The 26,750-nt window shown below is 32.8% G+C and overlaps 2 protein-coding genes across 3 annotated transcripts; both read right to left on the reverse strand.

Moving 5' to 3' along the window:
• Positions 1-209: 209 nt before the first annotated feature.
• LOC148611603 (paired box protein Pax-6-like) lies at positions 210-6,460 on the reverse strand. 2 transcript variants are annotated; one of them, XM_088592310.1, is made up of 6 exons: positions 6,277-6,460; positions 4,923-5,029; positions 4,331-4,489; positions 3,277-3,498; positions 2,749-2,936; positions 210-554 (listed from the first exon to the last, which is right to left on the reverse strand). In XM_088592310.1, the coding sequence occupies exons 2-6, from the start codon at positions 5,011-5,013 to the stop codon at positions 285-287; spliced, it is 930 nt and encodes a 309-aa protein (XP_088448436.1). In that variant the 5' UTR covers positions 5,014-5,029; positions 6,277-6,460; the 3' UTR covers positions 210-284. The 2 variants fall into 2 exon arrangements, with proteins under 2 accessions (XP_088448436.1, XP_088448435.1); XM_088592309.1 differs by lacking the exon at positions 6,277-6,460 and having other exon boundaries at positions 4,923-5,065.
• A 792-nt stretch (positions 6,461-7,252) lies between these two features.
• On the reverse strand, positions 7,253-16,778 carry LOC148611604 (LIM/homeobox protein Awh-like). The gene is made up of 5 exons (XM_088595302.1): positions 16,604-16,778; positions 12,715-12,896; positions 9,361-9,572; positions 8,894-9,157; positions 7,253-8,616 (listed from the first exon to the last, which is right to left on the reverse strand). The coding sequence occupies exons 1-5, from the start codon at positions 16,721-16,723 to the stop codon at positions 8,552-8,554; spliced, it is 843 nt and encodes a 280-aa protein (XP_088451428.1). The 5' UTR covers positions 16,724-16,778; the 3' UTR covers positions 7,253-8,551.
• Positions 16,779-26,750: the final 9,972 nt, after the last annotated feature.

A 26,750-nucleotide genomic window follows, 5' to 3' on the forward strand; every position in this document is an offset into this window, starting at 1 on the left:
TAACTTTTTCTAGTGGAAAACATTTGAATCGAGACCTGACCTGAAGTCATAAATATCTTTGATAAACCATCAACTCGAATTAGATTCCAGTCTTGGTAAATTTTAGGAATAAAATTTCTACAATATCTCATGACACAGACAAGAACCTTTATGGGAAATTTGCCAGTATAAACAGATACATATTTTCTTAATTAGTTTGGACAAAAAAGTTTTCTTCTTTCTTTTATTAATTTCAGATATCTTAGATAGAATTTTATATTTTGTCTGTTAGAAATATTTCATGATCAAATATCAACTTCGATATCACTTTCCTCTCTATCCTCATCAATTTTCAGTCGTTCATCCTCTGTGTCAGAATGTTCACTTCTATCATCTCTAAACAGCTGTTCAGAAACTGGGTTATCTCCCTTTGTAATTGTTTCTTTGTATCCTTTTGCGGCAGTAAATGGTTTTGAACCGGTGTAATATCCGCTCATTAAACTCAACGATGATTTTTGTAGGAATCCAATTCTTTCACTGCGTCTTAACTTTGCCCTCCTATTTGAAAACCATACCTGAAAGTAGCAAAAACATCTTTAAGAATGCTGTGCTGATTTCAGAAAGAGCCAGTGATCCTTTTACAATAAAGTTTGAACACAATTGGACCCCCCCCCCCCGTGCAGGTCCGGGTGTTAAAAGAATAGGCCTGCAGCAGCGCTAAGCTTGTCGTAGAAGGCGACTAAAAAGTGCTCAGAACCCTAGCCGGGGGCTAGGGTGCTCTGCCCACAGAGCGACTGGGATGTGTGCCCCAGGTGGTGGAATGGGGTACCCCTGGCGTGTTACATGTTGGGGTTGTCAGGCTATAATACGGAAAACCTGACCACAAACCATAGTGGTGCAACGTGTTGGGAAAGGTGCCACGTTCCTCGCACGTTAAAGAACCCTACTGTGGTATTCTCCCGGAGTAGGAACCATAGGGCTTCGCCACAGGAGGCTTAATTGCCCGACCCTACCCACCTCTCCCTATTTCCAGTGGCAATCAAAGTTTGTCGACCCCATTGTCCTTGTGTTCCATCCCTTTTTCAGTATATCATCATTTCATGTTCATTTTATCATCAATTTCATGTTCATCGTCCGAATATAGCTGAAATATTGCTGCTCGGACGTTAAACCCCAACAAACAAACAAACAAACAATTGGACCCCCCACAAAAAAACCAAAACAGAACAAAATCCAATTGGTTGATTTTTAAATGTGTCTACCATGGTATGGTTTATACCGGGATGTGAAGTCGACATTCATTTTACATAATTACCACATGAACTGTCCAAACCAGGAAATAAATAAATATAGTCTGAATTTCCTATGACCCTATAGCCCCTCCTCCCCGACATGCACGATTTCAAGGGGAAGGAAGTGTGACACTGTGGTACCACAAAACATCCAATTTCTTTAATGGAACTACAGTGGCGGATCGTAGGCAAGGATTCTGGGGTCGTTTTTTTTTAAGAAAAATTAGGTAAATTTTAGACAAAAGTATGGCCATAATGAACAAATTAAAGTCTGGATTCACGGGCGTAGCTGCCTATACGCAAATACGCACTTGCATACTTTCGGAAAAAGTAACAAAAATAAAAACACACATTTTAAAGATGAAATAAAGGTTATTTATCACATATGCATACCATGAACGTAGTATAGACTCTGAAAAACTGGCTCCAAAATCGTTAAAAGTCAGGAGTTTCCCTCAGGGCTTTGCCTTGCCGGATTCACTGGGGGCCTTGAGCGACCCCCCCCCCCCCACAAAGACCCCTCGCCGTAATTTTGCGTACAACTAAAACAGGCCTAGCTACGCCCCTGGGATTCATCCATTCTGATTTTCTTGGTCAGACCTCACCCTTAAAAAAAATGGCCCCTAAGTCCGATTTTCATCTGACCGTGCAACTCTCCTCTTTTTTATTTGAATATTGATATACCAGGTTAATCAACATCCAAATAAATGGAAGGTTGCATGGTCAGAGGAATTCCAGGCTAGATGTGACCTACACATCGAGCAAAATCATCCTTACATCAGCAATATTTGAAGTTGGCTGGCAAGTTCTTTTCCATAGTGGTGCTATCCTTGGAGTTTGGTTGGGTGGAATTCCAACCTCATACGTTGAGGGAATAAAAAGAAAACTCATTTTACAATTTATGTTTTGCATGCATGTCAACTGTAAATTATGTGCTGAACGTCATTCAGGCGAAAAAGGTAATTGATATTTTTCAGGTCAACTTAATACCTCCTAGGGCAACCATAGAGACCTGGTTCTTTTAGGTTGGGGGGGGGGAATTCCTCAACTTGATGGTTTGTTCCAGTGCATGTGAATATGTGCATTGGTCATATCTGAGTACTCAATGTGTTGAATACACAATATTGGATCACATTACAGAGTTCTTAGTAAATAGTTTCTTGGGCTCCACCACTACACTGTTAAGCAAAACATAATCAATTAAAGTGACAATATTTAACAGCCCATTCATGGTTTGGATACTAGTACCATCCTCGTTGCGGTATGAAACAATGTATATAGTGAAGGAATTCCAACCCCTTGAGCTCTGGGATAAAGCAAACGTTACGTTATACATTACTTGGAACATATGGGACTGTGCTGTTTGGAATTGTGATTTTCTTATTTTTTCTTACAAATACCTTTGAATTTCATACTTTTCACCAAAAGACGTTGTAAACACAAATATCCTGATTTAATGTTAGAAAATGTAACAAACCTGCACTCTAGCTTCAGATAACCCCGTTTTGCTTGCCAGGTCTTCTCTAACATTAACCCCTGGATATTTGGTCTGTTCGAATGCCCTTTCCAGTGTATCTAGCTGTAATGGTGAAAATGTTGTTCGATTTCTCCTCATTCTTTCGGTACACAGTGCTGCGAGGTTGGGCTTTCCGAGTTTTTTTGGTTCTTGAAATGACAAAATATACTTCAAATTCGTTACTTAAAAATACTAAACATAAAAGCACATAAGATTCCAAATAACGTCAGTCATCGATACATACTAATATCTAATATTGGCGGTTATTCAATTCTACCTTAAAAAAACCACAATAGCAAATGATGAATTTTGTTTAGGTACACGTAATAGTAACTTGTATCAATTCCAAGTTGACTGAAATAATTTCGTATACTTGCTTTAAATTTCCTTTACAATTTTCAGGGAGTGCCATTAATATTTCGAGACACTAATGTAAATGGTGAATTTGTTTTCCATACTCAGCTGCTATCTTCAGATATTCTATCTTACCATGTTTCTGTTCAGGCTGCGTCGTCGTCGTCGTTGGTGTCATAGCAATAGGTCTTGGTATAACAGTGCTCCAGATATGTTGGAATGGCACGTGGAAGTTCTGGAAGGCCCCGGGGATAGTGAGATATCTGCTGTAGTCAAACGCTGCTTTTTCAGCAGCACGATTTCTCAAAACTCGGTTAATAGAACTGACACTTGGAACGTTGTTAGCATCACATATACCTATCAACAGACGTCACCAATTGAATCTGCTGAACTCTAAGAATCGTTAATATTTATAATCTTTCAGGACGAAAGTCGGGTATAATTGTATTAAATCAAGCATTCACATAAACTTGTCCTCATCTCGTTGTAACTGTTTATTAAAAGACATCGTGCAATTGAAAAAAATGCATGTATTGATAATTAGCACATGTTCTAATTGTTGAAAAAATAAACATACAAACGAAAAAAAAACATGCAATCTACACACGATCACCATCACCAAAGTGTTAGGTAAAAATCTCTTTCTACTACTGTCAGCTGTTCAATTCTAATTTTGCAGAAGAAGCATATAGTAAAATTTGTTTTCAATATATCCTGGTAAAATATGAAACTTATATCATGGTCAACTATGATAATTATCTATTTAGGTTTAACTAAATGCTTAATTGACAGAAAGTGATATTATTGTGTTTACAGTTGAAAAGTTATATAAACATGCATTTGTTTCATATAAAAAAAAATGATGGTCACACCTCTTTAGGTAAGGAAGAGGAGGCGACCACTCTTTTGTTAATGAAACAAATGCCTCTGCGTTAATCCCTACTCTTTACGAGTTCACATTTGAAAAAAAGGTTGCTTCCTGACTTTGCATAGCAGAATGCCATTTTATTTAAAAATTAGGAGAATATACGAATTTGAAAAGATTATTGGAATACTTAGTTATTCAAACGCGTCACCTGATGAATGTAAAAATAAATAACTGTCGACAGTAGATATAACTTTCTGGTGGCAGTTATGATAATTAATTATATTACTAAATTTTTATCATTGCTTAATGTTTAGTTCTAACCTTCTCTGACAAGTCTTTCTTTAATCTCCCATGCAAACATGGTTGGATGCTCCATCTTGTATTGTTCTATTTTAGTGACGACCATAGGAGTAGCGACCTTCGGTTTACTACCACCAATGAGGTTTTTCTTCAGATGGACAAGAGAGTCGTATTTGTTTCCTGTAATTTCATTTTATATACATTTTTAAAAAAAGAAACGCTGTTAAGATTAAATAAGGAATGTTCACTCGCATTGGGCCAACTCACTGATATTTAGCTGACATTAATTTCATCCTAAGTTTCTATTTATTATAGAAAAAGCAGTCTCAAGTATACGATCTTGTTTACTTTTATGGTATGTACTCTTAAAGATTCATTATTATTTTTCATTATAATTATATTTTAAACATAGACATAAGGAATAATTTACAATTTATTATATTTCTATGTAAAGAATTATATTCCAACGCTAATTTATGCATTGCGTGTAGCATTGACCAGTCAATCATAGCAGAGGATTAAATAGCAGTTTGATCTGATCATTGATTCTGTGTCAATTACACGTCCTGAAAAAAATGCTATCTGCATTTGTTATTGTTTTAAGAGATTTTACCGTAAAAGAAACTGAATCTAGGTTCTATGCCTTTCTGTCCAGTCTCCGATCTTTGTCTGTTCAGCACCAGGTCCAAAGCAGCATTTGCCATCTTTTAACGATCCTTACTGTTCAAAATTAGTATGAAAACTATCTCTCTTTTAATTCGTTTTGTTTCAAGATTTTAATTGTAAAAAACATTGATCTTTTCTATTTTATTTCATTATTGTTTTGTTTTGTTTTGTTTTATGTTTTACATGGTGTGCTCGAAGGATCCAGTATCGCTCACCTGAAAACTCTTAGCTATAGTCAAAAAAGGAATCTTGGATAAAACTCCTTCGCACGGGAAAATTAATAAGTTTTTAAATGGCACAAAAGGGGCTGACTTGTAAATTTCAAAATTTCAAAGAAAAATAACTCCTCTGAAGATTAATAATCATAAAATGTTCATACAATATAGATTTTCATTTGCCATGGTAAAGTGTAAGAATAATCTCATTATTTTAATTTTTCCTTCGTTGCATTCGCGTTAAGACTCTCGAAAATACAAACCGGAAGCTGTAATATGTCAAAGTTAGTGATTTTCGCCAAAAGGATAGTTTCGTTAACAGAAATTAAAGTTCTTTATCTGTCATTTACAATTTTCAAGGCAAAACTGCAAAGAAAAGTATTATAGGATTACTCTGTCTAAAGACAATTAATTCACGAATGAGTTTGTGCAACTTCGTTACATAGTGGACTTTTCTTTTAGTCAAAAGAATTTCTTACCATGAAAGTTGTTTTCAGTCTGTTTGTTCTCAAATTGGGATAAAAAAAACTGGGGAGTCAATACCAATAATAGTTTCTGTAAGGTTCGTTATGTGACTTCGGTCTAATGAACCCAAATGCAAGCTTAGTTAAAAGGACCAAGTCATCAATTGCATGAAAATTTCTTTTTCTACGGAAGAAATAAAATAACTGCAAAAAATTGTGGCAATTATTCTTTCAATAACTCCTATAATGATTGATTTTTGGTAAATAACATCAATGCAGACTTTGCATAAGCAATAAGAACTATTTCAATGATTAACAGCATTGGAAGATTTAAAGATAAATGACAAACACTGCAAAAAATTTATAATTGACCTTTCAAAGGCAATTCCTACTATTAAATATTTGCCAGGACATTTTCTGATCAGCTTTCCTCCATTGAGTACATGATTTCAGATGTCTGGGTAATATTCCCTTGGAATTTGTGAAAAAAATCATGGTGATTTTAATTCGTGGATTTCTTTATGATTTTCCTTTCGTTAAAAATTGCAATTGGTAATCTTTATTAGATGCTTGACCACGAAAACCACTTCCACTAATTAGAAACAATTATTTAGACACTTACCATATAAAAGTCCTTCCATAATACTGCACAAAAGAATTTTTTTTTCGGTGATTAAAATATTATTTCTGTATTTTGGTATATAGAATTACTACCAGACGACACCTGTTGTCTACTGATCACGCGAATTGATTTCAAAATCCAAATAACGGGATATCGTAACCGATGGCTATTGTAGAGAATTATCTCCCTTGTCGCGCTATTTATACATTCAGCTGTCGTAATGAACTTGAGCTGTTCTATGTAGTATCCCCAGAAGCAACTGGGTAATTTGATACTAAAACCAAGTTCATGCAAATTATTAATGTTTATATCACTTTCATCAAATGTGTAACATATTGAATGGAAATTAATGTGTCTATTGTTATCCCGGGGACCAGTCGATGTACTATTACTTTTTAATTTACCAACTTTAACCATGTATTCCAATACTGAAACGATTGATTGAATTATTTATTTTAATATATTTCGATTGTTTTATGAAAAAAATGTACGCATTTTTTTACGTTTTACTCTTATTCACAGTTTTATTAAATTCTTGAAAATGGGATGCTACCCCTCTTTTATAAATTTATGACTTAAAATCCATCCAAACCGTTATTTATACAAGTGTAAAAATGGGAGATGTGGTATAATGGCAAATGAGACAGTCATCCACCAAATACCAAGCAACAAACAAGATTCTACATGTCACCCTAAGGTTAATGGTGGGCATAACACAAACCATAAAGCAAGCTGTAAAAAGCCCAAAATCAAATAAAGTGAAACTTTTTTTTTATAAAAGATGGACATAAGTAATAGAAACTTGCCAAGCTTCTGTGACGTAAAAGAACTGGACACTCACGCTTCAAAATATTTTAAATAAAAAAGAGACATTTGAATTCATATTTATTATTTCAGTTTTTAGAAACATAACAAATGTAAATATTTTACTAGTCATATTTAAACACAAAAACAAATATGTTTAAATGTATTCCCATATGTGTTCCTTGTACACAAAAAGAAACTCTAAATATGCTTTAAGCCTCTCTTTGAAGGAAAATATTGTTCATTTCGTGCGGTATTTTGGCAAAAAAAAAATAGCAATGATGGACTGGACCCTCCCTTTTTCTTTATAAATTTCGGTATCCGCACCTGGGATGATAACGGAATTCCGAAAACTGTTTAGTTGGTCATTCACAAACGGGACTTTAAATATCTATACCCCATCCTTTTCAGGCTTTCAACGTTAAAATGTATATTTAATCCAAATTATTAAAATTTGAAATTATTTAACATTTTTGTTGGGTACGAAAAATGAATAAAAAACACGGTGCGGTGTCTTTAAGAAAAAGTTCAATTTCGAACACTGTAGAAATAGATGATTCGACTATATAGCATGTGGCGGTTAAGAAACGTATTCACAATTTAGGGATGCGTTTGATCTTCAACTTACTTTTATTAGTATAACAATAATAATAGTGGGAGGGATGCGTTCCCTAGCCTTGCTATAAAATTGTTTTGATTGTTGGCACCCATTACATTATAAAATTTATCATGCAGCTGCTTTGATGTGACTCCAAGAACCACGTGTGTGTAAACTATAGGTAGAGCAATCACAAACTTCAAGTTATATGTATACCGTGCGTGAGTTAGCCTCAATTTTCACATATCTATGATTTCATACAAAGCAGTTTCCATTATTGTTGTGAACAGTGAAATAAATATGGCGACATATGTACAGTAATCATAGCAAACATCAAAAAGTATTTAGTTTCATTTTAACACAGATTTGAAATAAATTATGACAAAACACAACAATTAAATGGTCGTCCTGGGCAAGATCTGCAGCACAGCCCTGTTCCATATATAGTGGAACCTGCTAAACCAGAAACCAGATGAATGTTATAATCACCTGTCTGAATCAAACAAGCTCGAATGAAGTATATGTATAATATGTCAATTTAAAGTATTTTCCTTTGACCCCAAAACACATCTTATGCAAAAATCTTAACTTCCTAAAGCGGGGATCTTGCACATACAAGAAGGTCTCACAGTAGTAAGTTGTATCACAAATGAAAACGACTAGCTAAGTGACTTGATATCTGACTAGAACCGGAAGTCTACATGTTCATTTTCAATGTACAATTCCTCATTCCGTATGTTTGTTTGAAAATATAACAAATTTTCAAACATTTTCATAGTAAACGGATGAAAATCATCACAGAAAGTATCAGCTGATCTTAGTACAGTTGAATATGTAATGCAGTTAAAACCAACCATTACAATCGATAGAGGCTCAGTCTGAGTATGACATACTGTCACTGTGTATGCTGTCTGAACTGTTCAACCACTGTGATGGACCTACAATGGAAAACAAATACAATATACACACCATAAGCAATTGAAACATGCATGCACTTTAAATTTAGAAAATATGCATTTTTTTCTATTTGTTTTTTGCTCACCGGTAAATGAAATCTGTTTTTATCGTTAATAAAACAGTTATCGAAATCAAATAGTTTCACCCCATGGCCATAATACAACCCCAATGTCACAGCAACTCATTTAAAGATAAAACCCGTTTTAACAGACAAAATGTATTCATTCAATATACAAGTCAATGTTAAATAAAACGTACTAGAAATCTTTGATGGTGATGATGAAGGTGATGGACTAGAGTTCCCGCTCCTAGACTGTTGTTGTTGCTTCTTTTGCCTTGCCCTAGAATTCTGAAACCAAACTTGGGTAACGCGCTTGCTCAGTCCAGTGATTTGTGCGATTCGCTCAAGATCCTGCCCATCCGGGTTACTGTCCAACTGGAAATTGGCCTGTAGCACTTGAACTTGTTCTTCGGTAAATGTCGTCCGAACTCGTTTTGTTTTAGATTTCATATTTAAATCATCTGAAAATGGAAGAAAATAATATACGAATTTCATGGGAAACAGGCAAGAACAAATAAAACACAGCAATTTCTTTTCTAGAGCTGTCTTTAAAATTGCCAGTCACTTCCTGGTGAGATATATCTGTTGTTGTTTGCTTCTTTTTCCATTCTTTATTCTTTCTTTTTTATTTCCATGCTTTCAAGATTCAACAATATAAGCTTACCTTTGTTGGGACCACCTTCCAGTGACTCTACATAATGGGTTTTACAAAGCACTTGGTCTTCTTGAAGTGCAAATTCTTCTCCTGTCGATAGTTGCCGCTTACAGCTGTCACATGCAAAGCAAGCAAGATGGTATACATTGTCGCGTGCTTTTCTAACCCAGTCATTTGGCTGAATCGAACGCAAACATTTTGAACATTTTGCACCAAATTCTCTGAAAGTATACAGAATGAAAACTAAGTAAGCAGTGCAATATTTAATACTTCGCTTTTTTCATGAACTAAGAACAATATTTCTTTCAATAAACTAATAATTACCTTGTTTAGTTGAATGAGGTTGTCTAACTTTCACTAGTCATAGACGATAGCGGTAAAAACGGATCTGTACTGGTCATTTATAAACATGTTTGTAAGGACAAAAAGCCAGACAATTTATTTATTAAGTGCAGGAATCGGTAAAAGTCTTCATATTTCAGTGTTTATGGTTGAAAGCTTGAAGTGATGAAATAATTTGGAATAATTTTTTCTCCCTTTTAAAATGTTAGGTTAATAAAGACGTTTTCAACATTATCAATTGAAGAGATCTCGAATCTAACGATAATTGTTCTCGGAAATTGGTGTAGAAAATGTTCAATTGACAATCTGTTGTAACAGTTTTGACCAGAAAATTACTGGAATTTCAGATTCCTCGTTTCTAGTTTGTATGCGGAAACTGCTTATGAAAATCGAATAAAAAAATGTCTCCGGACGTTTTCTTGACATCTGTGCTCGGAAATTAACTCTGTCCGGTAACACCCCTGAATTTCTTTTATTCATACCGCCATCCTTTTTGCCGCCTAATTAAATCCAATCGATGTTGAATATTTGTATCTGCCGTAATGAAGCTACTAGCTAAATTCCGTTAACCAGTTCAATTGAAGCTAATTTGCCAATATTCGAGTGTAAGATTTGATGTTTACAGAAGAATTTCAATGACTTTTGAACGTATTTATTTGTCTGTACTCCAATTACATCAATGTATGTAGAAAGGTTAAATAGAAAGAGAACTTTAAGCCTTACATTGAAAAGAACATTCATCAATTTTCGTATCTTTAAAGAATATGTACTGGGCTTGCATAAATATTTTGAACATTATTTAGTCGAATATTTTTTTCCCTATTCTCTTCACAAATACCCAAAAATATAAAATTATAATTGTGTTTTATAATGACCAGCTCCACAAAAAATTTAAAGAAAAATATTATCTAATAATCAAAGCTAAGCGAAAATTTACTATTTTCAAGCAGTTTGTGGTATCACACTAATTAATACATGTATGGAGTTCTGATATGCCGATTCAATTAAAATAGGATATTTATGTTTTAGTCCAGAGAAACTTTCGAATCCACACCTGAAATGTTTAACAAAGTACATGTATACTAAGTACCATAGCAAAAATACTCGGAGTAAAAAAATAACGTTGCGTTGCACCAACGAAAACGAAAAGAAAAAATAACTCAAAAACAATGAAATATTTGACACTTCTTTTATAGTGCACACAGACCTGCTAATTTGATAGTATTAGATAAACAAAAGAAAGTCATTATTATTTCAAAAATAAAAGAAATGTACCGCATTACCAGTGTTAAAATAACGTGCTCAAATTAATTACAGTAATGGGAATTATTCTAAATGAACATTTAGATAGAATTTATTGTCTCCAGACTTGAAAAGCATGTTTGAATAGGGTGTCCTAACCATCGGTGACATTAATTGCTTGGGCCGTACATAAATTCTCAATAAACAAATATTCAACAATTGTCGACTCGGAAGAAATCATGACGTTATGCTCCGCTTGTTTCACTTTAAAGAATTTTTTTATTGTCACATTACAGCGATAATTGTTTGGATGTTGCATTGTCTTTCTTATCTTCAAAAGATTCCAGGAAATATTACCGGATAAATGCTGCAGTCTGTTTCAAGTGTAACACGTCTGTTCGAAGACTGTATACATACATTTTCCGTAGACTTATTTTGGAAATCTGTTGTAAAAGCTGATCATGTAGTCTTATAATGTCATAAGTATACAAGAAGTGTAATGTTAACTTTTATAAAGATTCTCGGATAAAGCCACCGAACTCAACAAATGTTTGATCTTATTAGGTTTTAGTAACTACTGTCACAGAAAAAACAAAACCACCGGGGTGAAAAATATCAGCTCAAGGCCACCCATGGCCATCCTTACACAACATGACAGGCTGCAACTGGCACAAAAACAACATTATATACAGGTACAGATAAATAGTTTCCCCTATATACTCAAGTAACATAAAAGTACATGAAAACTGAAAGTGTGAAAGCCAAAAAATATATACAGAGGCCAGAAATGCCTGACCTGGGACAGGTGCAAAAAAAAATGCCGAAGTATATCCATTGGCGAATCCAAGGGGGTTCCACGGTTAAAACCTCTCTTTTTATTAGAAAAATATGTTAATTTTTGGGCAAAAACGAGCAAGTGATAGACTGGATAAACCCCCATAATATTTTAATTTCTGGAATGATCCTCCCTCTAAACTCCTTTATAAATTTGTGGACCCCTCACTCCCTCTCTGATGCCTGTTCGTAACCTTTTTTATATTACTATTCTTCAATGGCAAGAAAAGCTTTGACATAAAATTGACATCAAATGTTTCTGTCATGTTGAGGAAAGGTATTGGTAGCCTTTCACATCACTTCTACCGAATTTTTGTTTAGTGAAAAGTATTTCTACCCAACCACATTTCCCACTCCGCCCTCGAAAGAGGAAAGGAAAACTGTGACAACTTGAACAAATCGGTTCTCACAGTGTAGATCAATACACCATAACGTTTTATGGTTCCCGTCTAAACATTTTGACATCGACACGGCAATCAATTTGTTTTTTCAACGTTTTGCATGAGGTTTGAAAAAAAATCATTTCTTCGCATTTTCAAATATCCTTGTAATAGTTTTTGAATTATTTGAGTAACTTTTACATTGTTTTAATTTGCTTTATAGTCTCACTTAGATAGTTAAAAATACATAAACTGGTTTAACACACAGAGCCTAGGGATAAACAATTTGGGGATGGTTTTAGTCCTTAAAAATGCCTTATATATTTGGACTATTCTGTCTGTGCCTCTTTTTAATGATGTTTATGCTGTGTCCAGATATTCCTATATCCTGTTATTTAAAGGACTAAAAATCGTCCCCACCTCCCACCCCCCCCCCCCAAAGAAAAAATAAAAAGGATTCAAAATATATCCTAGCCCAAAGGGCCTGTTGAGTAACGTACACAGCCGATACTACGAACTTCAAGATAATAATTTCAGTTCCCATTGTTTACAGAATTGTATTTACCTCGTGTAATCCATTTTACAGTATACGTTATTTGCTTTGATGTAACACGAGGACTGTCGCTCCAGCCCGACCTGACATGCACAACACCTCAAACAGTTCATGTGGTACGATTGGTCATTCACCCGCAATAAATACCGGTCAACAATCAGGTCGCCACATCCATAACACACCTCACCATCCGGCTGAAAACAAAGGTTTTAAAAATATCTTTAATTTCCAGAATACTTTTGTTTACCAGGTTTAAAGATTCATGGTTTAAGTTACGTAGAAAATCGGGTATACTAATTCTGATGCATGACATGCGACGTTATCATCTATATTGGACCACGACTACTTTACTTTGGACACGGTAGTCTAGTCTTTAAGACCTGTCTGGACATAATAGGGTCTAAATTTAATAATAATCCAGCTTTTCCACCTGCAATTATCATCTAGCAGTTCAATAAAAGATTCTGGGTTTCACGATAGCTCCTTCAAAAAGCCGCGGCAGGTAAAGTTCTTAAAATTTAATTGAAGGAACGTTTTAAATCCCATGCACGATGAAACTAATGCATATTGAGTGATTTACTGATTTTTTTTTGTTTTTGTTTTCGTTTTCATTTGTTTTGTTTTATTTGTTTTTGATTTTCTTTATTTTTCAATTTGTGTTTTACTATTTAGATAGAAAGGATGACGATGTCAAAATAAAAACAGTTTCTTTTCTTTTTTCAATTTAGCGTTCCTTTCACTAAAATTTAATTGCGGTCAATGTAAAAATAAAAATGCCTTCTGGAAGTTCGTCAGTTAATAACCATTAAAGTTAAAGTGTTTTGAGTGTTAGAAACAACCTGGGAACAAACGAACCACCAGATTGAATGTTGTATAAAACACCCCGATGACAGCTTTTCGGGTTATCTTCTGATCTCTCTGTCGTTATTGTATCATTAATATAATTTACTGTAACTTTTGGCACCATGTGTGTAATTTGGATGTTTAACTTTGATAACTGTAAATACAGGGGTGCACAATTTATTATAACCGCTTTCCCTATTTATAGACCAAATCAGAAAATATTTAAGTTTTTCATGTTTCACTAACGGTTTTAAAATCGCGTCCATACCCTAAATGTAAAACTTGATTCCAATATAGATAAAATGATCAACACAAAAATAAAGTAAAATTTTCACAAATTAAATTCTCAGACGGAACGCACGCGATCACCAGAAACAATATTTTATGTTTAAAAATGCGCCTAAATGCGCTCTGAATTTTTCTTAGCTTTTTTAGACATTAAGTTACATATTTAAAGCTCTAATGATAAACATAAAAAACGCGCAACACTTTTATTTCAATTTTAATTTTTGCAAGATCTTTATTCGGTTTTAAAAAAAATGCACAAGATTTAGATTCTCAGATTAATTTTATAAATGTCTCTATAATGTTTTATTTTAAATTATTTTTGAATGAATTATGTTTTTATCTCTATAAAAGTAATCATGCTGCTACTTATACCTTTACGAAATTTCTAATCTGAATGCATGGGAAATATAGTTTCTACTCTGTGATTATATACATGTAATAACAGTCATCAGAAGCTGTTAAAAAGAAAGTGTTTTGATCTTTCCATCATATTCATATCTATTATTACAACCCTTTACAACCACAAAGCCTTCAAACGGGCACCTGTCAAAAACATATACAATAGTTATTTGCAAGTGCGATCATGTTATGAACCCCCTATTGGGAAAGTTTGTTCCTGATAACGACAGATTAAGGGATTAATCCCCATGATCAACACGAACGGGTGACAAATTTCGTAGTGGACCCCTCGATATCGATTTACCACCCGGTGAAACTGCCAAAGTGTTGTTTGAACATGTTGTAGCTTAAGTTATGTTTCTTAATTCAATTAATATTTTACACATTTTATTATGTTGTGATATGAGAAATGAAAATAAATGGAAGTGTGTATTTAGCAAATGAAATTACTTAATCCATATTTTAATAAGTGATTTATAAAATAATAAAAACAATGTAATTATAAAAATTATCAGCTTCGGTTATAATAAAAGTAAATACATGTAGCTCTCTTATGAAGAATTTTATTCACGACATATTTTTAAAGTTTAGTTTTGAATGACACAACTTGCATGGTCTAAAATTTTCAAGTCAGTCAAAGAGTATTCAAATGTTTTTGATACTCATAAAATTTGTCAAAACTATAACCAAAGGAAATTTCAGAAATTTGACTCGGTAAATAATATTGCTAATGGAGTCTGTCATATTTCTCGTCAAAATGGTTGAAAGCAGGAATTGTTTTTAAAAAGTGTTTAAAAGCAAAATATTATTTAAAAGGTACCTAAATTAATAGAGTAGCTTTCTATCGTGATAAAATTGCTAAATGCTTTTTGTATATGCATTTAAATGGACGGACATTGGAAAGAAAGAGCTAAGATGTTCGGAAAGTCTCAAAATGGAAAGTTTAAGTGAAGTTAAGGGTGGATCAAAGGTTTCCGAGTAATGTATTTCCGGTTAGATACATTTTAAACGCATAGAAGATGTCGTTTTAATGGGCACCACAAAGCTGCAGAAACAGTGATCTCGAAATGGAAAGAGGAAAACAAAACGGACATGCCTTATATCGGAAATGAAGCTTCCTAGGACTCACTAGAAAATATTTTACACGCACTGAAATACAATACAGCGGAAAATATTTCGGTGCGTCAAATCTCCTAAGTGCATGCAACCGAATAGCATATCTAGATTTTTTCCCTACTTTCATAAAACTTCAATTTGCTGGCTTTACGTTATTTTTTTTCTGTATTAAGTGATTTCCGAAGAACCCAAATGTGTCCTAGAAATGAAGCGAGAAAACGTGCCTGTGAAATTTGCACAAGTTTATGGAATTTCAAATTTCACGACAAAATGAATGCAAGTATGCAGTTAAAGTACTTCTAGTGTAAGTATTGCACCAAATAGTTTCTGTTTTCATTGCGCGGTTCTGCAACACAGCTACAGTAATTAACTTTGAAATGAAATATATATTTACAGACTAAAGTCTCTCCTTTAATCGCAAAAAGTCCTACATGTATATACATTACATAAAAATGGTATTATATGGTATATGTAATAACATTTGCATTACTAAATTCCATTTTTTATATTACATTTACAACGACAATTTTCAGCAAAATTTAGGACGAGTAACTTATCTTGCTTAATCTCGTAATACAACCATTTAATTTATCTGCGAAATATGATTATTATCACAGTGCAGTATGAAAAATTCTTAGAACTATATTATTCTTTCACTCAAAGCAAAATCAATGTTCTAACTTAATTTTTGAAAGTGGAAAAGCAAACACAATGACAACACCAAAGTTTTTCTTGACCAAATATGACATTTCATGTTGTAATTGAATTAAGATAATATTTTCATGTAAAAGCAGTTCTTTTATTGACACAAAATTGTAGCTTGCATGATTCTTTTATAGCCATATAACGCATTTAGTCAAAATGTATTGATGTCACTGTAAAGTCTTTTGTTGTAATTGACAGAGAATAGAAGGAGCGTTGTCTCATCTGTCATGACAGTGATAATTTTTCTGTATTTTTTTTCTAACAATTTCTTGTAGTACTAAGTACAGACGAGTCTTTGTGACAAGTACTGATTTTAGTATATTTGTGTTTCAAAAATCCGTAGTAAGCTAATAAAGTCAAGTGTTGAACAAAAGAGGTAAAAAAGGCATTCCTCAACTCCAATTTAGGCATTTCTAGCATATCATTTTTCGATAACTTTTCAAAACTTGATCATTTCATGAAGTGATGCTACAATTACATAAATAAACACCTATTTGTAATGGTACCTCTAAATAAACATATGAAAAAATATTAATGATTTATTTCTTACCTTTAACATGGTAAATCTGTATCTGTCGATGGAGCCATCAAGTGAATCTGGGGAGGACACATTTTCATCATATCCTGCCTGTACGGGGTCACCATACTCATAATTGTCTGTCATCCGCATTGTTCCAACATCCACAAATTGTTCCCGCGAAAACCTTAAAAGACTCGTTTTGAATTCTTTTATATACAACCACTAAATTCTCTGACAATATTTATGAACTGTCAGAAGTTTCCTGTAAAATTGGTTTAAGTTATGCTTAAGAATTTCTTCTGAATAGATATTAAATTTACATTCTTCTTAGCCAATCAGATTTCGTCATGGTCAAATCGCCCTCCTGTCGTCTGTCATTCAATTGCAGATTGTCAGCACAGAGCGCATTAGTAACCATAACATTGTATTCAAACAATAAAGAAAACGGTAATATTTCTTTAACATAGTCTTACAGGTCAATTAAAGGATTTAGAGTGAATTATTATGATCTTCGTGATATTTGTCCTTGGAATATATAAACACTAATAAAACGAAAGTAACATTAAAAAATTTTAAAATTAGTTCTTTAATTTTACTCTTATTTGTTTATAATTATGCAGGATTTGAAAGATGGTTTTTATATTGACAACCACCAAAAATTTATAGTAATTAAAAATATATATATTCGCCATTGAAATAAAATGAAAACGAAAATGCTTAATATATTATGTATACTTCTTATTCTATTCTTTTGTTTTATGAGTGATGGCATGTCTAAAAAAATTTAGGACAGAAAAAATCTCACACGGGGGAGATTTTCCTAAAAGTGGTTTAATTCTAACCAATCATTGGAATAGACAATTTGAGGAAAATCATAATTTGGGGAAAATCATAATTTGAGATTTTAAATGAAACCAAGTGATAATGAAAGTGTATTTGTTCTTTTATATCTTTTTTACTAATTAATAGCCGACTGTCTTGCTTATCAAACTTAAATTTCTGACGACAAAATCAACAAAACAAGAACAACAATGATGTTAATATTTTGCGTGTTCCTTGCTATTCAACAGTTTACGGATGTCGATGCCAACACGAGTCAGCTTCCGGAAATGATAAGGTTGACTGATAATAAGTCGGAAGAAGTTATATTTCATAAACATAAAATACATTACAGCTAAAAATACTATCTTTATTTTTTCAGTAACAGAGGCTGGCTAAGTATGGTACTTAATTAATTATACGGAAATGGTGCAGTGTTCTTTTTTATCATTGTAAAGCATGTGACTACACGAAATGTTAAAAGAAAAGTGCATGGATAATTGTGAAGTTTGATGAAGATTAACTTGATTTAATTAAGAGCTTGATTTTTTTGTTTTCAATTTAATTGGTCTTAATTAGCAACTTTACCATGTTGTTATTGGCGGATCAAAAATAAAAAGTCGCTCGGACATGCAGCTTTTCTTTAAAACAAAATCATGCCTTTGCTGAAGTGGCATAATGTTCTTTGTTTTAATATTCAATTTCAACGAACATTCTTGCATTTAAACCTAACTGCAATTAAAGCAATTCCGCCACTAAGAACTAACCAGAGAGTCCATATGGTTTAAATGAAGTAGAAAAGGCCGAGTAGTACTCAATTTGCAATTTTGATATGTTGACTCGATACGCCGAGAAATAAACGTAACCTGGTTTCTCCTTACTTTTTGAAATTTTATTCTAGAATTTAACGATTAGAATTTTTACGTTTTGGTCTTAATTAAACATACTGTATATTTTTTTCGATAGTTATTAACAATTTGTCGAGTCTTCAGTGTATAAAGTCAGAACAGTTAAATATGTAGGAAAATATGCGCAATTCTCGGATTATAACTTTATTCTACGAACTACTTCAGAATCGCACTAGTCGTGTTGAAGTTTTGTCTGGTGTTATTTCGCATTGTCACTTGAGAGTCATATCGGAAATTATTTTTTTGCTGTCGACAGTTGTCCGTTTTATGTAGCAGGCGGTGCTTAAAAAAAGAAGAATTTCAATGAATATGAAAACTAAACCTTGTCTATTTCATAACTTTTTCTAAGGATTAAACAGAATGATACACTGTAATGCCAAGTCAGGAGTGGATCTTTTTTTTCAAATGTCGCTAAATTGTGTACAGTAATAGCCAGTTGCTTTCCATATTGACAAATTTTCGACTGAAAAAAATCTAGTTTTCCCTATCCTTATATCGTGTGCGACATTGTGCAAATTAAGATTCGTTGTCAGTTGAATACGTTTAAGCTATGTTATTATATGGTCCTGAAATTTGGGAGTTCGAAAATTAGGAACTTTTAGAGGAGGTGTTTATCTGCCGTCATCACCAAGCAACATCGTTTAGGGTGAATGAGCATAGTCCGATTAAATTGACACTTCAAAGTCGTTTAGTAAATGGTGTCAAAACAATATTTCTGAAATATTGTGAAAACTGTCTTCACCGAAAATTTGTTCGGTCTAGACAGGTGTTCGGTTTAGACAAGTGATCGTTTTATAAAGGTTAAAAATACATTTAAGTAGCAGTCTTTCTTAAAACCAGACAGAAGGTGATTCACGCATGTCAAAAACTCACCAAATTCAGTTTTATTTCTTGTCCAGAAACAGTTACTGATCACATAACCAGTCTTAGGTTTTCATTTAGTTGTTGCTCTTTTGTAATAAAAATATGTAGATTGTACATGTTCAGAAATTGGCACTTTGTAAGAGTTATCGTTCTTGATTTGGTTCCATTTGGTTGATTTTACTGGGGATGAATATACGAATTTTTTTAAAAATTCAGATCTGAATACTGAAATGATAATTGTTACGTAAAAATATAGCATATGTAGACTGAAAAACACTATCTTTAAAAACTTTGTTCGGAGGGTTTTTCTGCACCATTAATCACCAGACCATTGGCAGTGTCTGAATTTTTTTATGGACTGGTACTTAAATTGATAAAAAGGGACTTTGAAAGGTGTCTGGTTTGGAAGTTTTTCTTATTATTTAGAGTTCGGTTTAAAAAAAGTTTTCACTGTATACTTGAAACTGATTATGGTTCTGGGAATAAGTGGAATACATTGAAAAAGATTTTTTTATCATTATGGCATATCAAATTTTTACTCTTCTCTTTGGATAGAAAATTGCATTTTTACATGTATTAGAAAGAATTGAACCGCAGACATATTGAGTTTTCAAAAACCATTGTTATCATTTATATAAATTTAATTTTTGTTTTGAAAAATTTTGGTAGAGTTACCTAGACCTGTGCATGTCGTTTTTTATACATTATGAACCTGACATGATATTGGTGATTAGTACCATTAATGTTATGATATGCAACTTTTTCGAAAAAAAAGATAGAAGACAATTTTTACCGCTTTATTGCCATTCAAATGTAAATACATTGATTTTTTTAAAATTATTCATAAGATATTAATATATGCCCAGTATCTCTGCTTAATTTGTTATGATAATTTTAAGAGGTCCCCGAGGGTATTCACCAACCCAGTAGTCAGACTTGTCTGACCCCGAATAATATCATATTTTATCTACCCTATTTATGAAATCTTGCAGTATTCCAAATCTTAAAATACGTAAAACACCGAGGCTTCATTCCTTGCATTGCACATGGCATCACCTCTCGGTGACGGGTTTGGCTTCCTCTTTCGATAGTTTTGGTAATGAATACTTTTTGTTTACAACTAATATTTTGATTATGATCTTCCTACATATTTGTTTTTAATGCTGCTGATGTGAGGTTACTCCTTGAAACACGTGTACAGCATATCGAAATTTACAATATATAAAACTGGTATTTTTTGTATTTAACAAAAGTTACATACTTTAAGTTTCAGGTTACAATGTAATACATGTTCAATTGTTTTCACATGCAAATTATGTTACAATAGCGATGTACTACATACTGTTTAGTTAAGTAAAGTAAGATTTCAGCACTACAATATAAAAATAGAAGATTTAGTATGAGTCACCCACCAAAACCAAACGTCAAGCAATGAACAATCAACCTTCTACAGGTCACCTCACGGTCTTCAATGTTGGGCCAAAACCCATACAATAGACCAAGCTGTAAAAGGTCCCAAAATAAGTCATACGAAGCTATTCATAAAAGACGAAAATTTACCTAATCTACACAAAAAATTAAATCGAATAACAATGAACATAAATTAACGGTGGCAACCACTGGACTTCAAGTTCCTAGCTTTGGACAGGCGCATAAGGTATGACATTTTCTATTTAGCACTATATATATTATGATTATGAATTCCCAAATTAAGACTTTAATTGTTGAAATACGGAATTTTGCAAAATGCATTGTCTACGAAAAATAAAATGAACAACTTCAACGGTAGAAATAAAATTATCACATATACTCTTTGATAACAGTGTATGACACGACTTTATTTCTATGGATTTCGCCGTAATAAATGAAAAGCAGCGAAATAAACATTCTTAGAAAAAAAAATTTCACAAAATAATTTTCGCAATATACTCCTCGACCGATGATTAAAATGAAATAAAAAATAAAGGGATGGAGGCTTAACCCAGGCTCTCATTCACTTGGGTTAGATGCGACATAAAAAATTAAAAGTGCTTAAATATACTTCCCATGAAACAGTTGTAGCGTTTTTCCTTTTCTATCGAATCAAAATGGGTCGGAAATGTAATAAAAAGAAAGAGTAATGTATGAAATTTTCTATTTGTACAGGAATTCATAGAAATTATTCATCCAGAATGTTAAAAGGCTTGCTACGGGAAATTGTTACATTGCTTCTTTTGTGATAACCTTAATAACTTCCGCCAGTTAAGCACAAAGTGAGAATCTTTCGTTTCCAATAAAATCCTTCTATACTTAAAGACTTTGATGGTTATATAATTATGACAATCTTTCTTAGAATTTTTACTGGAATAATAACATAGTGTTAAAGATTGAACTCGGTCTGTGAAGAATCTATTGGATTCTGAATCGTTCATCTATCATCTACTACTACCAACGTCTATAATTAAAAAAAATTAAAGCAATTTTAGGATTACGGATTTTTACGGAATGGCGGCGTATATTAATTTGCTGTCCAATTGAACTTTTTCTTAATATCCAACCGTTTTATCAATGCACGCTTTGTAGCAGGAAAGATTATCTCAAAAAATGTTTGTATGCTTCAATGGTCAAGCAGCTATAATTATCAAACAAATAAAAAGATGCCATATTGAGTTTACCGGAAAATTTGGCGAAATGACTAAAATGACGTGTGACAAAGCAAACGTAGCCACAGTATTGTTTTCAGGTGAGCGATCTGAGTCGCAACTACAAACCCATAATTGTCTTTCTTAAGATCAGATAGAATCTAATAATTGCCGGATTCACCTGAAAATGACATTTTCTAGCGTATTCATGGTGAGTATAATTTTACACCTGAAGAGACCACAGGTTGGAACTGACAATATGAAATAAGTGGACATATTTCTCACAGCGGGAAGGTATTTATAGTGAAAAATAGCGGCTTCTTCAAAGAAAATATTAAATCAATATTATTATTACATTAAATAGTATCAGTGATTTAGGCATTTGATATTTAAAGAGCTTTTTTTCTAACTGAATATCCAGAAATAGTTATTTTTAAAACCTTCAAGTATAGATGGATGGTATAGTAGTTTCGGTACGGGAGTAAAGATGTTTGAGTAGAACCAAACAAAATATCAGATTTTCGCTTTAAGTTTACTCAATCGGAATACACCATTTTTATACTCGAGCCGGCCTTTTTTTAAAAAAATATATCGCACTTCTTCAAGGCGAATGGATTTATTGGTATACTAGGAGCTAGTGCACCTTGGAAACGGTACCATATATATACTTTTACAATTGTATTTGACACTGAGCCAAGTTACAAACAGCGTCTAATGTTCGAAACTTACTGTAACTACCAAAAAATACCCCAATGTTAAAATTTTGAAATAACCTGGAGGCCTGAGAAAAATAATTTCATTCAACAAGCTTCTCTCAACTATATTTAAGCGACCCCAAGGTTGTTTATGATATCATTGAACAGGAGCCCAGATCTTAAGGGGGGGGGGGGGGTACTTGTCAAACGACGTTTGAATTTGATACTGTCCGAGAATGTAAAAAAAAAACCTGTCTGAAACGAAACAAACATATGTGGCTGTATTGAGCTTGACCAAGTTTCTAGTCAAGTAGTTTTTAGTTCAATATGTATTTTCATATTCTTCAATCTTATCTTTTCTGTGGATAGGTGTAAAAATCTCATATATAGGTTCTATCATGGTACCACGAACGTTGCGATATAACTTATTGTGAACTATGCAATATATGTACACCTACCGAAAAATCGCTTAAATTGACATATTTTATTTTTCAATGTACAAAACCCCTAGAGTATCTATGCTTCGGTGAAAAAATGGTTTATTTGGTATTTTCTATTTTTTTCTAACGATTGATACTTCGGGGTGGGGGTTCTTTATAAGACTTGTGGCGATTTTCATCGTAAGAATTTGTTTTAAAAATTGCTAAAAATGTGATTGTTCATTTTTCCAAAAAAGTACTGTTAATTCTGTTTTATATTGATAAATAGCACGTCGTAAACGTCTCAATCAATAGATAATTCAATTTTCTACATCGTGAAACCACGAAATGTATATTTCATGCAAGACTTGCATCGCTTTTTTAAACAATAGTGCCCAAAATATGTTTTTTACAGTGTTAATAAGCATTTTGTTCATGTTGATATGATTTTTAGATCTATATGTCACCAAAATTGAGTTAGAATAGTTGAAATACTTATTAGTTGAGCTCATTTGAAAGCTAAGACATTATATAAAGGTATTGTATCATGTAAAAGCTTCTACAGTATTTTTTTTAATTACCAAATGGTTGAAGAAAATATGAAATTCTGAAAATTCCCCTTTTTACAATTATACAATAATTGAAACCCTAAAACGAAGCAAAATAAGTGCATGAATTGAGCTGATGTATTGAATAAATTGTTATCTTTATTAGAAATCCCCAAAATATGAGATTTAATTGTTGGTATATGCTCTGAATGAGAATTTGGTTTCATACTGAGGTCTGTTTTCTAGGGGTAGAATAATATTTTAAATTTTCTAGGAAAAATCCTACTCCTCCATGGTTTTATGATCTGATATCAAATTGGAGACGTTTTCGTCGTGCAATAACTTGTTAGTCGAATGTATATAACTTTTTATGAAAAAATTTGAGAAAATACCACTTTTAGCTTTTGTTTATTCCGACTATGAAGATCGGCATAAGTCATCAAAGGTACCACAGAAGTATCGATTGTGATAGTAATAAATAGAAAATATCAAATAAACCATTTTTTTACTATTAAAAAAAATAGCCAATTTAAGCGATTTTTCGGTAGGGCAGGGATATATGATTTACATACAACTCAATAATCGTAAGTGTTGCCCCAACTTTCGTGATGCCATTGGAGAGCTGGGACCAGACGTACAAAAAAAGGTTTTACTGAGAAAAAAAAAAGACGATAATGTACTTTGGCGACAATTTGATTCGTCAATGGGAGATATAAAGGTACAAAAATTCACCATTAAGTAGATGAGTAAGGGAGAGCACGGTTGACCCTACCAGCCCATGGACTAGTAGCTTAAATACATACATTTTCTTTTCTTTTCAATAGCTGTTATCGTATAATGCTTCATACAATTTGAGTACGCTTTAAAATTTAAAACGATATTAAATTGTTTTAATTTTTATTTAAAAAAAAACAACAGCAAAATCTATATACACTTTGATTCCTAACCGAGCGTGCAATAACGACGTGTACTTTTATTAGAAATATTTAGTCAAGAATAAAGACGTACTTATTGAGCATACAGGAAATAATTTGCACGCTTCATTTTTTTCGTGGCCTATTGCTCATAGCCTGTATTTAATTATCTAAATCTTGTCTACCAGATTCCTTTCCGTGTTTATTTCCTAAAATACTAATTGAAAGAATTATTCGGGTTGATAATTTCTAATCACAACACCAGAATTTCATTAAATAAAACTGTTTCTACTTATTTTTCGTTAACTTTGACAATTTTTTTTAATGATCTTTTAGTCATGTTTTCCAGTTAATTTCATCTTTTAAGAATCGTATCACGACACGTTGTGGTATCATGCCGTGAGAATCGTCAAAGCTACTGGATGCTGTATTCCTGTGATGTTCTGACAATTACCCTAATGAGACCCTAGTCAATAAAATATTCAATATCTTCATGAATACAGAATTAATTCAATTTTTGTTCGTAAATAGCTCGGAGACTTTAAAAGACAGAGGTTATCAACTTAAATTTTGTATATATAGCATAAATCGACATCTTTTATTTAAAGTACACCGTAATCTATATGAACACAACACATGCTTACATTTTCGCCGTGTACGTGTCATCAAAGGCCACTAATAGACAGTATCAAAATATAAACAGGATACTTTTAGCATAATAAATAAAGGACTTGAAGGAAATTTGAATTTAGAGATTTTGAAGTATATAAGTATATAAAGTATATAATCACAGGGGCTTGCTCCAACTATCAAATATGCAGTCCGACTAGTATTCGTGTTTATGTGTATTTGTTCACTAAAAACTTACATTTTTGTAATAATTATTGTATTGTAATGTCTTTCTACCATGCCTGATAAGGGCCCATGGTTGGTAAAATGAATTAATGCTTAATGTCTAATGTCTATACTAGTCGGGCTGCATATTTGATAGTGGGTGCAAGCCCCTGTGGTATAATTTAGTCTAGAATTTCACGATCACTTTTTTAATTTGAAATATTCTGTAGATGAATGAGTCCCCTAAATATAAAATTAACATCCCACAACTTTGAGTTTTCGCTTGTATTTTTATTAACTAATGGTTAATCTTACTCAGAGGTGTTCATTTTATTTTTTACTGCCCATTACGCATTACAAATAAAAAGTCGTCTGAATATAGCTGAAATATTGCTGCTCGGACGTTAAACCCCAACAAACAAACAAACAAACAAACAAATAAAAAGTGTAGAGAATCACATAGTTCAAGATTACTACGGTCAAAATTGCGGAATGTAAGTATTTTAGGTAAACATATGTTTGCAGGAACTATACACGAAACATTGATAAGCAGTATTTTTGAGATTTGAGAATATTTTCAAATCGAGCAACCTGAAAATAATTTACTCTTATGTGGTATTCACTTTCAAGACTTTGAGTTATCCTTCTTTGTACGAATAACTAAACCAAATGCTTGCTCAGTAAGAACCAGTGTTTCAGGCTAGGAAAAAAAGGGGGGTAAATAGAATTGAAGGCCGAACGAAGCGAGGCAAGAACATATTTGTGGTAGAGTTTGTGAAAAATCAGGTTTTCATGCAAACATTTATCCCATTTTAGCGTCGCGCCTTTCCTTGGATCCGCGCCTGGAATTTGTGTTATCAGGTATGATCAATTTTGCCCAGTCCATTTTCATCTGCAAAGGAGACATGAAGAATTTTTGGTTTATATAATCTGAATATCTATAATCAATAATAATACAGTGATCACGCAGGTTCTTGGTCTGGTTCCAATTACAGGATTAATTGTATAATCATCAATAATCCAGAAAATCAGCTACACTTACGAATAAGGTACTGCCTCATATGTTATACTACAGCTCAGCATGGTGCATTCCCCCTCCAAGGCGGATGTATAGTATTACACCCCGTCGTCATATGACATACCTGTTTAATCTTTGGTCTTTGTAGTTTAAAAAGTATATAGTCAGACTTGTAATTATGTAAAGATACATATTATTTGTTCTTTTGTTTTGCACCAAAGCTGAAAATTGAATTAATTAAATCACAGTTTATTCTTTAATATTTTTTTTGTATAAATAATATCATTTGATTATGTTTTAGTTCAAAAGTACATAAAATAGGTTCAAAAGTGTTTTTTTGCATGGAGTATATGTAACCAACCGAAATCAATTCCGCGATCGATCAATATGAACACATATCATAAATTAAATAATGGTTGTATATATGTTTTCACATAACTTGAAGTTCTACCATTGTTAGTAAACAAAGCCACAATGCAGGTTCAGTTTATTAATAGCAATGAGCAATGTTTATTTATAGACAAAGTTTTTAAATAG

Source organism: Perna viridis, chromosome 7 (assembly GCF_037379345.1).
Source record: "Perna viridis isolate PV_CMFRI_1.1 ecotype Kerala chromosome 7, ASM3737934v1, whole genome shotgun sequence".
NCBI classification, from domain to species: domain Eukaryota; kingdom Metazoa; phylum Mollusca; class Bivalvia; order Mytilida; family Mytilidae; genus Perna; species Perna viridis.